This window comes from Candoia aspera, chromosome 6 (assembly GCF_035149785.1).
Source record: "Candoia aspera isolate rCanAsp1 chromosome 6, rCanAsp1.hap2, whole genome shotgun sequence".
Classification (NCBI taxonomy): domain Eukaryota; kingdom Metazoa; phylum Chordata; class Lepidosauria; order Squamata; family Boidae; genus Candoia; species Candoia aspera.
The window spans coordinates 45,854,323-45,872,846 of NC_086158.1; the positions used below are offsets into that span (position 1 = coordinate 45,854,323).

General features: G+C 40.5%; 1 protein-coding gene across 2 annotated transcripts in view; it reads right to left on the reverse strand.

Annotated features, from left to right (window-relative positions):
• Positions 1–78: 78 nt before the first annotated feature.
• ABCC2 (ATP binding cassette subfamily C member 2) overlaps positions 79–18,524 on the reverse strand; it is a 39,137-nt gene continuing 20,691 nt past the window's right edge. For both annotated transcript variants that reach the window (XM_063306972.1, XM_063306971.1), the window contains exons 18-32: positions 18,015–18,182; positions 15,868–16,054; positions 15,560–15,686; positions 10,770–10,893; positions 10,313–10,532; positions 9,770–9,924; positions 8,181–8,336; positions 6,927–7,126; positions 6,159–6,285; positions 4,973–5,074; positions 4,706–4,849; positions 4,196–4,354; positions 3,162–3,328; positions 2,708–2,902; positions 79–735 (exon numbers count right to left, since the gene is read on the reverse strand). In XM_063306972.1, the coding sequence (XP_063163042.1) occupies positions 606–735; positions 2,708–2,902; positions 3,162–3,328; positions 4,196–4,354; positions 4,706–4,849; positions 4,973–5,074; positions 6,159–6,285; positions 6,927–7,126; positions 8,181–8,336; positions 9,770–9,924; positions 10,313–10,532; positions 10,770–10,893; positions 15,560–15,686; positions 15,868–16,054; positions 18,015–18,182 (2,361 nt within the window). In that variant the 3' untranslated portion in view covers positions 79–605. The remainder of the gene's footprint in view (positions 736–2,707; positions 2,903–3,161; positions 3,329–4,195; positions 4,355–4,705; positions 4,850–4,972; positions 5,075–6,158; positions 6,286–6,926; positions 7,127–8,180; positions 8,337–9,769; positions 9,925–10,312; positions 10,533–10,769; positions 10,894–15,559; positions 15,687–15,867; positions 16,055–18,014; positions 18,183–18,524) is intronic.

Below are 18,524 nucleotides of genomic sequence, written 5' to 3' on the forward strand. Positions count from 1 at the left end.
GTAGGGTGCCTCTAAGAATAAAACCCATCCTTCAAAAACTATACACACCATACATACAAGAAGGGTATGAAACCTGGATTGCTTAGAATGGTTTCCCACATTTATTACTTATTTTAACAGTGACCTGTGGTAACATTTTAGCATGATGCCTAAACTCAGGTTCTTTCCAGGTAAACACATGCTGATCTAGTAGTGTAAAATTATCATTAATTAGAGGGCTGTGTACGTTATAGACTAAATACCAAAAACAAAAAACAGTCATGATCCCTTCAACCTCTTCAGAGTGTAGGGAATTATGTGAAAATGATCCAAGAGAGTCTTTTGAGCTGGATCTTGAAACCAAGGAACAGGCTTGAGGGGTATCAGTAAAACTGCACCAACTTAACATAACCAAGCTTGTGTTATAGCTGGTATTTTGGCTTAATGACCAAAAAGGAACTAAGCTGCCATTAATTACCAGGAAATGCTCAGTAAAACTATTGTGTCCCAAGTGTAAATGGCACTAGCACACTGGTAACGTTTTTCATACAGTGCAAGTGGCAGATCAAGGAAAATTGCAATGCCATGGAAGTTGCCTGTGATCTTTCTGTCTTGAGCTTCCAACTCTAAAGTGCAGTGTTCTGAATTCTTGTTATGCCAGCTTCCCTGGCCATCCTTGCAAAGATGCCTTGCTGTTGAAGTAGCTGTTCAGGGCTGTCAAATTCCACAATCTTTCCTGCCTGAAGTACCATCACTCTAGAACAGAAAGAACAATATGAATTTGAGAATTTGAAGTACCATCACTCTAGAACAGAAAGAACAATATGAATTTGAGAATTTTTAAATACTAACATGCATCATCTACTATAATTCATATAACTTTTAGAAGGGTAACCAGAGGAGTTAATTGGATACTGTCAATCCAGTTTCAGCAGGAAAGTATAGATTTATGAACCAAAATGATAAAGAAGAACCAAGTGAAGTGTGCAACAAGACATTGTAGAGTATTCTAGCCATCTAACTGCTCCTGCTCACAGTCCCAGCAAGAAACTGGAGCTTTGTGGTGAAGTCAACAACACTGGAATAGTTTTGGGAACTCTCCAAAGTATTGTGTTGATCTTTCTTTCACTAGATGCCAGTCCCCAGATTGGTTTTGTTAGATAATAGCAGGAAGGAAAGAAAGAAGAGGACACAATTAAATAGAAAGTGGGAAGTAGTTTATTTCCTTTCTTCTAAATTATCCCTACATAGCCTAAGAGCCAGCAAAATTTTAAAATGTAGAACTGTTTTGGATCAGAGCAAACATTCACCAGGTTGCCCAGCAGATGCCTATGGAAAGCCAACCTACTACTCTCTTGCTGATGTTCTTCAACAAGTGGCACTGAGAGGCATACTATCTGGGACGTTGTGTAATTATCATGACTGATTACCAGTGATAGCTTTATCCCCTAAGAGTCTGTCTAATCCCCTTTTAAAGTTATTTGATGGCCATTGTTGCATCAGATGGTAGAAAACTGCATAGCTCAACTAGTTTTTTTTTTTAATCTACACTGAATCTTCCACCATTCAATTTCTTTGGATGTTCTTGGGTCTTTTTATTACTGAGAACCAACAGTATCCATATGATGTAAAATTTTATGTAGTCTCTTGGCCTACACATTTCTTAATGTCTTTCCAGGCGTCTTAAGCTGGCCATTTCCTTCCTGTTTTTTAAAAGTTTTTGTTTGCAATGGAACAGACATTTCTATAGTTGATTTATACTTCATCATGTCAGTGAATATGAGTATTGACTTGCATGCAAGATTTTATACATTGATTTATGTTAATTTATAAGGTCAGGAATATACAAAGGCATTACTTTTTTATTTATCATCTATCTATCATGTATCTATCTAATCATCCATCTATCTTAGTTGAGGAATAATGACTAAGTGGGAGGCACCAGCTCAGTGGTGGTGGTGAACTGTTGAGTTGATGGAGCTCTGAAGGCTTCTGTTTGCCTTCTTTATTGCATTCTACTTATGAGCACTGGTTGTTGTAAAATAGATTTAATGAGATAATAGCGTGTTTTCCAATACTTCTTTTGTAGCAGCATCTTGCCTTGAATACAAAATAGAGTTAAACTGCTTCAGAGAAATCCATAATTCTTTTATTTTTTGTGAATTTGTGGCAAGAAGCCAACCTGAAGAGCTTTCCTCAAGGAGGAAAAATACCTGGTTTGAGCAGGCTGTCAAGTACTTTTTTGTTGTCCTGCTAACGGTATAGACTCTTTTTCTAAAAGATCATAATGTATATTCTGCCTGCCAAAGTGTTTCTCTGCTGGCTTATCTCAGAAAGCTATCCAGCTTAAAAAAATCACACTAATGGAGCTCAAATCCTGTTTTTGTTTTGGGTCCTACTTCAATATATGTACATTTGAAATGGATTACAATTCCTTGGATTTTAGTGTTATTTTTAGATCTCTATATTATATTTTTATTTATTTTAGGAGCATGCATATGGAAAGGTATATTTTAACTGATTTTGCTACAGAATGTTTTGGTATACTCCACACAGTCCTGTTCTTGCAGAACTTTCCTCCCTGTATTTCCTCTATGATGGATTGCTTTGCTGCCTCTCACTGCTGATCTGCATGAAGGTTTGGACTTTTGGTTGTGCATTATAGAAATACCTCACTCCTGACTGTGTTCCTGTTCACTCACTGACACACAGACACACACACTTTTACCTATGGCTGTCCATGATGGTGTGTAACCGATGGGCAATGGTGAGTACGGTGCAGTTGGCAAACTCACTCCGGATTGTCTCTTGGATTAGGTGATCCGTTTCCATATCCACAGCAGCTGTTGCTTCATCCAGAATCAAGATTTTGGTTTTACGAAGCAGGGCCCGTGCCAGACATACAAGCTGCCTCTGCCCCACACTTCAGGGTGGGAGGGAGGGAGGGAGGGAGGGACACACATACATACAAAATTGATTATTGATGCTACTCCCAAAATAAATGCAATTAATTGCAGGGGACTGAAGTGAACATTAGCCCAGGTAATATTCTCCATCAGTCAAGCCAGGCTGTGACTGAACTAGAGTTCAGTCAAATAGGAGATACTTGAATAGCTCAAGCATGCATGTATGGTATCTTAAGATGACACCAGCCTTTGGCAGTTTCCATTAATTTCCTATACCTCAAGTTCTCTCCTGCTTCACTCACTGGAGAAGACAACCCTTCAGGCAGAGCATGCACGTAAGTCTTCAGGTGTGCCAATTCTAGAACATGCCAGATGTCTTCATCTGAATACTGATCAAATGGATCCAGATTCATACGCAAGCTCCCCGAAAAGAGAACAGGATCCTGAAGATGTGGATACAAGACAATTTAATCAGGGCTAGTTGGATAGAGAACTGTGGCTGAGATAGGTTGAGGTGAGAGAGTAGAGGTAGCGAAGTATTAGCATTCAACCAGCTGAACTTGCTTTCAGCTACTGTAATGCTATGTAGGAATGACCTTGGGAGACAGGAGGAAGAGCTGCAGATTAGGCAACGGTCAGATAAGAGGCAGCTGAGCCCAAAGAAGGAATGGGAGGGGTGGCAAATATCTCAGAAGGAACCCTCCCTAGTTTCTTGGACTGTAAAGACAAGTGGGGTGAGATGTACTTTGCAAGGCTTGCAAGATTCTGTTAATGTAACCTTACAGTAAAGATACTGTAAGTACAGTACTCCTTGTCTGGACTATTTTGCAAGGCTGGATTCAGATAATATAATTTACAGTATTAAATTAGCCTATTTTGTGATTCTTTTCACAATACATTGTACCATAAGTTAACCAAATGGCCTGGGTTTGCAGAACAAACTATCACATAGACACACGTGCTAGGTCTTTAACTGCCCTGATAAGCCATCTTGTGTAAACCTAGCCTATAGGTAGAAGAGATAGCAATAGTTTTAGCTTAAAGGATGAAACTGTTAAGTTTCTTCAGCCCTTCAGACCTCTTCACCCACTTCTGGAATTCAAAAGCATAGTTTTAAGTTGCCTAGATCCAATGTCAGCACCTACTCCAAAGGAAGTAGGAATAGCAAGTTGGTAAGAAAGGAATCCCTCCTTGTTCCCTCTGCCTGTTACTGTATTCTCCAGATGGAGTTTGGTACAGTATTCATGCAACCAAACAGCCAAATTCTGTACCTCAGCATTTTCAGTCTGATGCAGTAGGGTTGCTTTTACCTGTGGGATGATAGTGAGTTTCTGACGCAGGTCATGAAGGCCAAGCGTTGCTATATCAAGCCCATCAATTAAGATCTTTCCTCCGGCTGCTTCCAGGATGCGAAAGAGGCAATTTGTGAGAGACGATTTTCCAGCTCCTGTTCGGCCCACCACACCAACCTGAGGAGGCAGTATTCCAAGAATTAAGTGTTTTAACAAAGCTTTCGTTTCCTTCTTCTTGTGGCCTGCTTCTGTGATCCAATTCAGTTTACAACCTCCTTTCCTGCTCTTGTCAAGCAACTCCATGGTGGATTGATCATTAATTGTTAACTTTGCTTTCAGCAAACAAGGTCATTCTTGGGGTCAGAGCAGTTCAGCAGTTTCGAGTATATAGAACGTTGGCCCACTGAAAGAAGGCCATGCCTTTTCCCATTTTATCCCCACTCGACTCCACTCTTGTTTTCTCTTCTGGACCATACCCATTCTCAATAAAACCTTGAAAGCTTCATTAACTTTTCCAAGACATCTCACCTTCTCAGTGCCCTTGATATCACACCTGATCCCATCTAGAACTAGCCCTAGCTCAGGCCGATACCGAACCTTGTAGTCCATAAAAGTGATCTCTCCATTGTTGGGCCATTGAGAGGGTGGTCTCTGTGTTGTCACCCATGGTGCCTATACAAGGGGAGATGGCCATTAGAAGAAGTTGCTTAGAACAATTTCATACATCTCTTCATCTCACATACGAACAGCATATAAGTATATTTTTATTATTTGCCACAGCTCCACTTCCGGTACCTCATTTGCCACCTCTATGTATTCGTGCACTCTCTCTACAGCCACAATGTTTGTCTCCAGCTCTGAAGTCATCCGCACCAACCAGTTCAGAGTTTGAGTTACCTGAATGAATTAATGGAAGTATCACTATAATCATCCTGCTTCTTCAGTCCACTCTCTCTGATCAAATACTTACATTGAATATATTCCATTTGGATGCAATGTACAGGCCACAACAAGATGGCAATTTCCATATACACTTACTTTACTATGAGCATCATAATTCCTTCTTCTAAGGCTCCACACAGGATAACTTACTGGGCAATGCAAGGATGGGGAATCTGTGACTTTCCAAATGTTCCTGAACTAGAATTCTCAGCACTTTTCACTATTCAGTGATTGGGTTAGATTGGGCTGCTGGGAATTCAAATTCAGAACATCTGGAGGGCCTCAGTTGCATACCAGTCAGGGTTGGTTACCAAACTTCCCAAGAAAAGGTCTTATTCATCTCACTCCACTTTCTTTTGAACAGATTGAATATATTCCAAATGAGTCTGCTGGTACTCCTAGTCACTACTGTTCCACTGTAAACTACAGTAGAACTAAAATAGTCTGCCTATACTACAGGTATTTAATGCTTTTTTAGAATGTGCATCCCATTATGTTCTGTCCACACAAAGCGCATGACATAATCATGCAAGCAGTATTGTCACATCGCTTTCCAATGCCTCTCATGCATTCCATTGTCTCAACTTTTCAAACTGGATTATTCTCAGCACCTTTTTGCTTTGTGTGCATGTAAAACAAAATAAATGCAGTGTTTTCAAAAATATTTATAGCACAGAACCAAAAGATGGCATCCAATCTGAATTCCACATTAACGTGATTATGAACTGGTTTGTAAATCCACTGATTTCATCTGAGAATGTATAATTTCTAATCTATGAATTTCACAATCAGAATTAATCATATAGTCAATTTAGTAATTCATTTAAAATTTATCTCCCTGATATTTCTCTTATTGTTAGTACTACCACACTATTACAATATACTTGCAATAAAAATGGTGCCGTAAGGCCAGTGCTGGAGGATTGCAGCCAGATAGATTTACAGCCAGAACTGATACATCAGGCTTGTCAGTGCACATACACAGCAAGCCCCAATTCAGCCGCCTCTTTGTCTGCGAGTATGAGCCACAGTCACTCACATTCAGAGCTGAGGAGATTGAGAGTCCCACAATGCCATTGTCCAAAGAATCTTTAGCAAAGACGGCCAGAATTGCTGCAAAGAAAACTATCAAATTCCCTACCAATTCTAGTCGCACAGCAAGCCACCTATAGAAAGGGAGAGATAATGGGAGTCTATGACATCTCATAAGCAATCTGTACTGCTTTGTAAAGGAGAGGTTATTTCAGAACAACTGATTTCCACTTAATCTATTACTGGCTTGCCACAGAGATGGCCCCTATATACCTTTTCTTGACCTCCTAAACACCTGGTTCATACTGTATCACTCAGTCATTCAAGAGGGAAGGTAAGTTACTTTTAAATACCAGATAAGTTCCTGCTAAATAGCCAACCGAAACTGTGTATTGTTTCAATCTTTACAACAACACTAAAGCCAGCCTTCCCAATTTCATGTCCTCCCAGATGCTATCTGGAAATTCAAGATGGTCCGATTCATCAGGAAGACACCAGGTTGAGAAGGCTAACCTAAGGAAGGCTAACCTAAGGAAGACTGTCTACTAACGTTACCTGAGGAGGAATGACCCATATTAGAGTAAAGGCCAGAAATTGGCTAGATGTGCCTATCAGACCATGCTCCCATCTGCACTAGAATATTCTGAAATGTCGTAAGATAAGGGGAGAATTCAGCAATTGTGGGGTGGGGGAGTTTGACCATCTTTCATGATGGCACTGGAAAAAAACTGGCAGCCTATGTCATAGAGTTCTCTCTTCTACAGGAGAGACTCACCTGTTGGAAACAATCCAAGAGTATACAGACTTCTGATTGATATCCACAATCTTCTCATTGTGTTGCAGGAAGCGCTCCTGGTGCCCAAAGGCCCGGATGACAGAGAGACCTGATACTGTCTCACCAAAATGGGAATAGATGGGAGACCGGGTGACAGCGTCCAAACGTCGTAGCTGGCGGGATGTGGCTACATAGAATTGCTAGGAAGACGGAAATAGCTCAGTAAGATCCATGAAACTATATTAAGCCACATCATCTAGGAGCTTGCTTTTCTCAGTTTTAGCTAACGTTCTTACAAGGATAAAGCAAAGTTGTGACATTTTGTAGCTTCAAATGCACATTATTCTGGCACATAGTTCTTGTATTTGAGCATTTTTTTTTCCAATTAGTGTTCCTAAAGCAAAAATCTACTTCCCCACAGCACAGTTGTGTGTGTTTGCATACAAGCCACCTCAGAATCTGGCCATGCTCTATCAACTTCTTTGCTATCTTATCACTCCAGAAGATGTTATAGCTATAGGGGAATATCACTTTAGAAACTAATAAAGCAAACACTAGAACAAGTCTGCATTATGAGAGGAAAAGAGGACTATCCAATTTTAGGAATGTGTGTTTTAATTTATGTTTTGTTTTCTACCACGGCTCAAACAACTAATTATTCCATCTACAGCATTTTCATGATCATCAAAATTCATCAGAAAATCCATAACAGGGTTAAGGTTAGGGGGTTTTTTTCTAAGATTTGTGGGGATCAAAATTTTCTGACAAATTCAAGAGTCAAATGTACTTAAGAATACTGATATTGAATATTCTTGCATCTGCCTTGTTTTGAAGCCTGCTAAATATCATTTTCTAAAGAGACCTTAATATATAACTATTAATTTTATGCTGTCAGTTTTATATCATTACAAAAATAATTTTAAAAAATATTGGTACTATAGAAAAGAAAGGAAGTTCTTAAGAAATGAACAGCATTAATAAAAATGTTGAGTATGATTAATTCTTCCTCTTGTCATTTTTTGGAGATATCAGGGGACGTAGTTTTTTCCAGTCAATGACATTCCATATGAAATTTTTTGAGCCGAATATACAGGGCGTTCGCTATCTTCTGTTTCCCATTCACATTCTACAAGCCATCACAGAAGTAGGTCTAAATGGGCAGCAGCAATCTTGAAAATGAATCTCTGGGTATTAGTAAGAACTCTGAATGCTTCGTTGTAAGAACATCCACTCCCAGCACTATTGACAACTCACTAGAATGAAGTAGTAGAGGATCCCCAGAGGCAGGATGATAATTGCAAAATAAGGAGTAGCTAAGCAAATTATCACCAGAGTACTGAGAATCATAAAGAAGCAGCTTATCCAGGAGCGAAATGACATTGGGATAGTCTCATCCACGGTGAAAATATCCTGTAGAAATGAGGATGAAAATAAACATTAATAAGTTAAGAATAGTCAGTAGGAACCATCATGTGATGTAAAGCTACTGTACTTTTATACTGAATTCAAGTAGTGCCCTGTCTTTAGTCAACTTTTAAAATATTAATTATCTTGTCTTAACTTTTCACACTGTATGCCCTCTTTCCCATGATGTTAGTGTTTTAAAATAACTCTGTTGCAGTGGTGAGGATATCTCATAACTGTTCTTGGGTTATAAAAAATAGTTTTCTGCATTAAGTTGATGGATCTCACAATACAAAACATTAAAGGCACTATTAGGCATCAGGGCTGGTCAGTGAGCTTACAAAAGGACTAATTTAAAGCAGATATGCAATGTGCAAACTCAGGAATCCAGCTTCATCCATGTAGAAGATACCATAAAATGCATCCATGGCTAATTTTCTTTTTAGTGATGGCTTTACTTTTTGGTTTCTTCAGATGGAGGAAGGTTGGCTAACTAAGTTATAGATGGTTCATTACTATACTCTCTTGAAAATGGAGCAACTGGGGGTGCACGAAAACAGCTTAGCATGAAACACAAATTGGCCCAGAATGAAGGATATTAGAAACAAGTGTTGATATGACTGAGCAAAGAACATGTGTGAAAGTATAATTCCCAAATCCTTGACTGGTGATAGGAAACAGATCAAAGTAAGGCAAAGTGCATTTTGTTGTTTATTAGTTCAGTCGCTTCCGACTCTTCATGACTTCATGGACCAGATAGCCTAAGAGAAAATATATAGGAAAGACTCTTCTGAAACCAGGGAAGGTGGAAGCCAGATCTCTGCAGAGAGGGAGGCCTAGCAGAGAAGGGAACCAGGAGGGAAAGTGGAAACAAGGTATCTGCATGGAGGGAGGCCCAAAGCCTAGGGGCAGTGACAAAAATGCCTGTTTCCTAGGTCCTGTCAGTTGGCATTATCAAAGAGACAGGACTTGAAGGGAGCTTACCCTATTTGATTTGATCAGACAAGCAGATCACTATGGGAGAAGGCAGTCCTGAAGATAACCAGGTCAGAGCCACATAGGGCCTTAAAAGTAACAATCAGCACCTTGAATCACATCCAGAAGCCAACCAGCAACCAATGCAGCTCCTGAGCAACTGGTCACACAAGTATAATAGGAAACACCAATACCACCTGGGCTGCTCCATTTTGTACTAGCTGTAGCTTCCAAATGCTTTTCAAGGACCACCTCATGTAGACTACATTACAGTAATCCAAACGGGAAATGACTAGGGCATGAGAGACTGTGAGCAGGGCTTCCTGATCCAGAAATGGCTATAACTGGCACATTAGAATTAGCTGTACTATAACCAGAAGGACCCCCAAATTCAAGGTCCATTCCTCATGATCAGTCCTTAGGCTGTATCAATTATAAGGTCCCCATAAAACCTGAGTTTTGACCTTGGCAAATCTGTTCAATATGCGGCCGGTTGGCGTTGAGTCAAAGAAACTCATAGGCACCCGCAGGATGTTACTGAGGAGCTGTTCATGCAGGACCCGGGAAGCTCGGATAGCACCGAAAGAAACAAGAACAGTTGAACTCAGCAGGAAGAGACCTAGAACAAATACAGGCACTGTTGAGACCCTGGTGCAGGTGGGGACGTTGGTGAGGATACTCTAGATAAAATACATTTGGCTTCTTCTGTCTTGGTGTTGCGCCCTGATGACATCATACACAGGCAATTCAGTCCTCTGCTATGTTCTCCCAATTCATTCTGTTCTGACACACAGAATTCAAACCTCCTGAAAGAATCTACCAATGTTCTTGTATAGCCTAAGTTATCATGCTGATGATCGGACTTGGGTGGTCTAACTAGTTTTCTGTGCTGGTGATAATTGTGATAATTCTCTGTCCCTCCAGAGACAAAGTAAGCTCTCTTCCAGCCTGAGGAGCGGGGAAGGGAGGCAGATAATAGCAAGTGGTTCTATTCTGGGGAGACTTACTGTGGCTTGCACCCAGTGTTCCATAGATTCCAACACGCAAATCACGTTGGGCAGCTGGATAAGTCTTATTCTGATAGAGTGAAGCATCATTTGTCCAGTCACTAAGCCAAAGGTTGGAACCAAGTAAAGATGCAGCTTGTCCAATATGGCTGATGAGGATGCTTAATGAGAGGCCCCAACCAACAGCATGAAAGTATCGCAGATACATGACTAGTTTCACCTGCATAGTACAACATTGTTATCAACCATACACTGCATAATGGTTTTGCGCTTATACAATATCAGATCCTGCAGACTCCTTACATTCCAGTAAACCGTTGAGTAAAGTTATCATAGTGTGTCCAGTCATCACAAAAAGAATCCCCCACAAGGCTTTACTCCTTCACTAACCCCCATATATAATCTCCATCTAGCTCTTTGAGAAGGATGCAAAAATTCCCATGTCTTCATATCTTACCTTGCCAGTTTCCATGGCTTCCTTATCAATCAGTCTCTGTCCTTTAAACTCTGGCATTGGTTTCTTCTCATTCAAATGCCCTTGATGAGCCTTCTTGACAGATATGTTACTGCTGGTACTGCAGCTAGAATAGGAAGTGTTGGTGGTGAAAGGCAGAGTTTCTAGAACTTGGCTGCTCTGGCACTACACTGCCCTGCTCTTTAAAACCGTTTCTGAAAAAGAATAATCCTCCTAAAGGGTTCAGAATGCCACTTCCTGTGTACCCTTCCTAGCTCAGAAAGGACCCCAGCCATGGAATTCTAAGTTGGCTAATAGAGATAAATAGGGCCAGGTTATTTGATGCCTATCTCCCATAGTTTCTGCCCAGCCAATATTTGCTAATGGAGTTGGTGTGCTTGGGGTCCCTTCAATTAAACAATGCTTAATATCAGGACTCAGGACACACCCCTTCTCTATTGCAGCACCTGTCCTCTGGAATGAGACCCCCCCCCTGAAATATGGGTGGCTCCCACCCTGATGTCATTCTGGAATGCCTAAAAGACCTGAATGTTCTCCCAGGTTAGGATGGATGGACCCCCTTATTGGATGTTTTGTACATGCTTTTTGTGCTAAGTGGTCAGATTCCCATCTTGTTTATCTATTTTGTATTGTGTTTTTATTATATGGTGAGCTGCCCAGAGATGGACAACACCAAATTCGAGGGGGGGGCTCTAACATTTTATTGTGTAGATATAGTGGGACTGTAACTCTCAGAATTCCTTGCCAGCATGGTTGGAAGTAGTACCGACTACAATGTTGTATGGAAGATCCTACTTGCTTGATGGTGTTTTTCATGTTCTACCCAGCCCAAAACCAGGCTGTGATATGCAACCAGGGGAATAGAGTGTAAGGAATGCAGGTATTCAAGAAATTGATCCATAATGTTGTTGGGCTCATAATACAAGGCCAGAGAATGACATGAGCACCTTTATTCCAAGTCTTGGATTTAGTTCCAAGAAGCTCATTATAAGTTACCACTACGAAGTTTTAATATGACATATTGGGAACTAATATGGGAGAAAGTTGGGAGAATTATATTAATAGTATTTAACTTAATTTCAATTAAAATTTGAATTAAATTAAATTAAACCAAATACTGAAGTAGAGCAGTTCTATGAGGATCTGCATCACCTACTGGACAACACGCCTAAAAGAGATGTTATTTTCATCACGGGAGACTGGAATGCTAAGGTGGGCAGTCAAATGACACCTGGAATTACAGGTAAGCATGGCCTGGGAGAACAAAACGAAGCAGGACATAGGCTGATAGAGTTTTGCCAAGACAACTCACTCTGCATAACAAACACTCTCTTCCAACAACCTAAGAGACGGATTTATACATGGACTTCACCAGATGGACAACACTGAAATCAGATTGACATCCTTTGCAGCCAAAGGTGGCGGACATCTATACAGTCGGTAAAAACAAGACCTGGAGCTGACTGTAGTTCAGATCACGAACTTCTTATTGCACAATTTAGGATCAAACTAAAGAGATTAGGGAAGACCCACAGATCAGCTAGATAGGAGCTCACTAATATTCCTAAGGAATATGCAGTGGAGGTGAAGAATAGATTTAAGGGACTGGACTTAGTAGATAGGGTCCCGGAAGAACTATGGACAGAAGTTCACAACATTGTTCAGGAGACGGCAACAAAATACATCCCAAAGAAAGAGAAAACCAAGAAGGCAAAATGGCTGTCTGCTGAGATACCAGAAGTAGCCCAAGAAAGAAGGAAAGCAAAAGGCAACAGTGATAGGGGGAGATATGCCCAATTAAATGCAAAATTCCAGAGGTTAGCCAGAAGAGATAAGGACCAAACAATGTGTGGAAGTGGAAGAAGACAATAGAATAGGAAGGACAAGAGACCTCTTCCAGAAAATTAGAAGCATCGGAGGTAAATTCCAGGCAAAAATGGGCATGATCAAAAACAAAGATGGCAAGGACCTAACAGAAGAAGAGATCAAGAAAAGGTGGCAAGAATATACAGAAGACCTGTATAGGAAGGATAACATTATCAGGGATAGCTTTGACAGTGTGGTCAGTGAGCTAGAGCCAGACATCCTGAAGAGTGAGGTTGAGTGGGCCTTAAGAAGCATTGCTAATAACAAGGCAGCAGGAGACGACGGCATCCCAGCTGAACTGTTCAAAATCTTGCAAGATGATGCTGTCAAGGTAATGCATGCTATATGCCAGCAAATTTGGAAAACACAAGAATGGCCATCAGATTGGAAAAAATCAACTTATATCCCCATACCAAAAAAGGGAAACACTAAAGAATGTTCGAACTATCGAACAGTGGCACTCATTTCACATGCCAGTAAGGTAATGCTCAAGATCCTGCAAGGTAGACTTCAGCAATTCATGGAGCGAGAATTGCCAGATGTACAAGCTGGGTTTAGAAAAGGCAGAGGAACTAGGGACCAAATTGCCAATATCCGCTGGATAATGGAAAAAGCCAGGGAGTTTCAGAAAAACATCTATTTCTGTTTTATTGACTATTCTAAAGCCTTTGACTGGGTGGACCATAACAAATTGTGGCAAGTTCTTAGTGGTATGGGGATACCAAGTCATCTTGTCTGCCTCCTGAAGAATCTGTATAACGACCAAGTAGCAACAGTAAGAACAGACCACGGAATGGACTGGTTTAAGATTGGGAAAGGAGTACGGCAGGGCTATATACTCTCACCCTACCTATTCACCTCATACGCAGAACACATCATGCGACATGCTGGGCTTGAGGAATCCAAGGCTGGAGTTAAAATCACTGGAAGAAACATTAACGATCTCAGATATGCAGATGATACCACTTTGATGGCTGAAAGCGAAGAGGAACTGAGGAGCCTAATGATGAAGGTGAAAGAAGAAAGTGCAAAAGCTGGCTTGCAGCTAAACCTCAAAAAAACCAAGATTATGGCAACCAGCTTGATTGATAACTGGCAAATAGAGGGAGAATATGTAGAAGCAGTGAAAGACTTTGTATTCCTAGGTGCGAAGATTACTGCAGATGCTGACTGCAGTCCGGAAATCAGAAGACGCTTAATCCTTGGGAGAAGAGCAATCACAAATCTTGATAAAATAGTTAAGAGCAGAGACATCACACTGACAACAAAGATCCGCATAGTTAAAGCAATGGTGTTCCCTGTAGTAACATATGGCTGCGAGAGCTGGACCATAAAGAAGGCTGAGAGAAGGAAGATAGATGCTTTTGAACTGTGGTGTTGGAGGAAAATTCTGAGAGTGCCTTGGACTGCAAGAAGATCAAACCAGTCCATCCTCCAGGAAATAAAGCCAGATTGCTCACTTGAGGGAACAATATTAAAGGCAAAACTGAAATACTTTGGCCACATAATGAGAAGACAGGACACCCTGGAGAAGATGCTGATGCTAGGGAGAGTGGAGGGCAAAAGGAAGAGGGGCCAACCAAGGGCAAGGTGGATGGATGATATTCTAGAGGTGATGGACTCGTCCCTGGGGGAGCTGGGGGTGTTGATGACCGACAGGAAGCTCTGGTGTGGGCTGGTCCATGAAGTCATGAAGAGTCGGAAGTGACTAAACGAATAAACAACAACAGTTTTAGACTGGGCTTCACCCACTTTTTGTCTTGGTCCTGTCCAATTTTGAAAGTGCAGCTATCCACATAATTTTTCTTCATAAATTTGGTTAATGGTATATACCTTTGCAAATAACTACATTTCATCACCTTGTCCTGGAGCATCCAACTTGGCTTTGCTTAGCAATAGATGTGGCTGAGATGAACTAGGCTATGTAGTGTGCCATAGTGAAGCTGTGGTCCACAATATAACAAGGTATAGCACCAGAGCAAAGGTGGTGGAGAATTCCACAAAGATCAGCTTTGCAAAAATGGGTGAGTGAAAAATGTTCTGAGCTCTGAATGCATCCAAGCAAGTTGAAAGGGAAGTCTTCTCAAATCTGGGTGCTATCAAGATGTGTCGATGGATGGATGGCCCCAACCCTACTTTGCAAAAGGTTTGATTGAATTTGCTTTGGTCCTTAGCTGTATTTGGTGCCTTGTTATGTGTTTTACTTTTTTTCTCTGTTTTTTGTGTTGTATGTTTTATCTTGTTACTCACACACAGCATGTTAGGATCAAGGTAGGAAAAATAAATAAATATTCCATATACCTAAAAGATGCCCAGATTAGGGTAAGCTATAGGACGAGCGTGAAGACAATTATATACTGGGTACACTGGGGCTGAGTGTCATTATTAGTTGTTTCTGGGGGACAACACATTAGAAAGGAACAGTTCCTTGAAACTGCATACTTTGGAGAGTTTCCTACTGCTTCATTTTGAGAACTTTTCCTTACCTGCAAACTTTAGTGGAAACCAGGCACTGCTATATGGTTATAGAAAGAGTTGGCACTATAATAATAAATTGCCCCAAATCCCTTTTCTATCCTTTGTATTTGTGGCTAGTGGATGTTTTGCAGCATGGAAAACAATAGAATAAAGCTCTGTAAATTATGGTCTGTGGATGACACAAAACCAGCATCATGAGGACAAAGATAAAATTTAGGTTGCTGAGCTGTTCCAGTGACACTTCAATAATTTATGAAGAAAGATAACCAGACAAGGGTCAGGAGATCTGCAAAAATCACAAAAGAACCAGAGGAAGAAGAAAAAGAAGTGGAAAAACCAGTGACTGAAAAGAGCAGAAGAGAACAAATAGAGAATAGGGAGACAGAGAGGGGACAGAGAAGGAACAGTAGGCTGGTAAAAGAACTGACCTGTGGTTGAAGATTTTTTGGTGGACACTGGCCTCATTCTTCTGTGCCATAGTCACAACGTCAGCTGGAACCTCTTCAGTTACAAGTTCAGGATATTCATCCAGTTCCAGCTCCTCACCTATACTCACTAAAAATAACCAAGAACATAGGATATTTGAACAGCAGGATGGAAACAACTCTAGAGTGAGCAGATCTGGGGTTCATCATATTACATCTTATTGCCATATTTTACTATAGCTTCATCTTAGTGAATATATCTCAAAACAAGATTAATTCTAGATGCTGTCTCTTTATTTTTATCTCCTTACCTGTAGCTTCTTCTTCATGTATATTATCCTGCTGGTTCCCATACGTGTTGAGCAACTGAGCAAATGACCCACTATTCGCCAGTAAGGTGCTGTAGGAACCACGTTCCATGACAGTTCCAGCCTCTACTACTACAATATCATCAACTTGTGCAAGGAAGCTTAAGCTATGAGTCACTAGGATCCGTGTCTGTAGCACAAACAAGTGTAACAAATTCAAAGAACAGTTTAGTATTCCTAGTCACACTACCCTGGATTTATGTCATTAAATTAACAGTGATTCTACAAAGCATTCAATGCCCTTAGTATTTTTTTTCTTTTTCTCTTTTCAAAGGACATTTTTTAAATAGAGTTTATTTATTTATCTTAACAAATGTTATGTGAAGAAATATACAGAAATGGGAAAAAAGGAAAATATATAAAAACAACAAAAGAAAATAGTAACAAACAATAAAAAGGGGAAAGCTATACATATCACGTATCCATCATATATCAAACAATACTAAAACACTTCTAAATCTAAAGTAAAGAAAATAAATTATAGTTCTCCATTGTTACAAAGTGTCATAAAATCAATACCAAAGGAGAACATTTTCTGATTGTTTATGTGCCATCAAGATGTTTTGGACTCCAAGCAACCACATAGATAGATTTTCTCCATGACGATGAAAAGGAGAACGTATTGTGTTATTTTCTGATCAGTGAATAAAATTGCCTTTTCAAAAACAGATAAATTACACATCTCTTGAATCAAATCCTTAATACCAGAAATGCTACTACTTTTCCATTTCTCAAAACAATTCCTAGGCCCGATATAACCATGGCTCCTCAAAAATAGGGCATTTTTGCCAAAGCAGTCCTACTAAATTTCTCAGATATTTAACTCCTTTCATGATTAGATGTGTTCTGCTTCTGAACTCTTTACCCCTCCCCTACATTCTTCAACCATCTGAATTTCAGTATGCAAAATTTTTAAATATTACACTTTTGTTATGGAATGTCCTCTTAAGGCATCTTCACGATTTATCTTTTACTATATTGTTAAAATGTGTTTTTTTAGAGAGGCACTGGAGAACTGGTAATGTTACCGGTGGACCTTCTTATAATTATGTATTTGGAAAGGGCCATTTAGGCCAGTGTTTCTCAACTACTTTTTGCTTGTGGAACAGGATTCTGTTTGTGATCTCCCAGGGAACCCCTAGTGACCTCTTACAGAACCCTAGGGTTCCATGGATCCCTGGCTGAGCAACCCTGCATTACCAGATGTGGACATGGGACAGTAACTTGTGAGTTTTCTGGCATCCCCAAACCAGTCTTTGCAGTATAATACACTTTGCTTTTCTGTGGCCCCCTCAGCACATACCATGATCTCCCTCTTATGTTTTTCACCAGTGGCCATCTTGAAATACCCTAGGGCCCCCTGCTGAGAACTGATGATTTAGGCCATCAAGTCCACTCTTTTTCCTGCCCTTTGTTGCAAGGGACAGGAGCCATCTACCAGAGCCTCATGTCATTCACTAGCAAGCACTCTTCTTAGGAGTACAAGCTGAGGAAAAGGTTAGGGTTAGGGTTTGTTGTTGTTTATTTGTTTAGTCACTTCCGACTCTTCGTGACTTCATGGACCAGCCCACGCCAGAGCTTCCTGTCGGTCAACACCCCCAGCTCCCCCAGGGATGAGTCCGTCACCTCTAGAATATCATCCATCCATCTTGCCCTTGGTCGGCCCCTCTTCCTTTTGCCCTCCACTCTCCCTAGCATCAGCATCTTCTCCAGGGTGTCCTGTCTTCTCATTATGTGGCCACAGTATTTCAGTTTTGCCTTGAATATCATTCCCTCAAGTGAGCAGTCTGGCTTTATTTCCTGGAGGATGGACTGGTTGGATCTTCTTGCAGGGTTAGGGTAAGGGTTAGTGAACTGCCATTTTGAATAGTCTGATTTTTTTAAACCAGCTGAAAAAGCAGATCCTAAAAAATCTTTGCAGTCAAATCAGCCAATATATTTTAAGGATGGGGATCAGTAATATTAGTCTCTGGCTAGGTTCTGGTCTGTTTATAATTTTCTTTGGAAGAAACGTATGTTAATTTTATAGCAATAACAAGTAAAAGTATCTACATATTATACACAAAATAAGAACCATAGTGCAAATTTACCTTATTCTGTAGCAGTCCTTCTGGCCCAAGCACTTTTTCAAAAATATGCCGTCCTACATGGGAATCCACAGCTGAGAGGGGATCATCTAATAAGTAGATATCAGCATTGCTGTATACAGCTCTAGCCAGGCTAATGCGTTGTTTCTGACCTCCACTCAGGTTAATTCCCTACAGAAGAAAGTAGATGGCAAGACCACTCGAACCCTCTCTATGATCCACACCAGTGGCATAGTTTGCACAGGAGCCTAATTGCAGGACTATTTAGATCAAGGATGATTAAATCATGCATCCTAAAGTACTTGTTTGTTTGCTAGACTTAGATTTTGTTGTTGGTACAATTAGAGAGATGGAGACAGACAAATCCAGCAAGCCAGTCATTCAAGATAGGAGAATACTTGCTAATCAACTGAAGGACTATGATTTTGAAAAACAATTCTGGGTATTGGGGAAGTGAAGGATCAAGTTTAATCTTTTCTATCTGTTTGCAGCCTTTTGCTTGATGGGAATGTC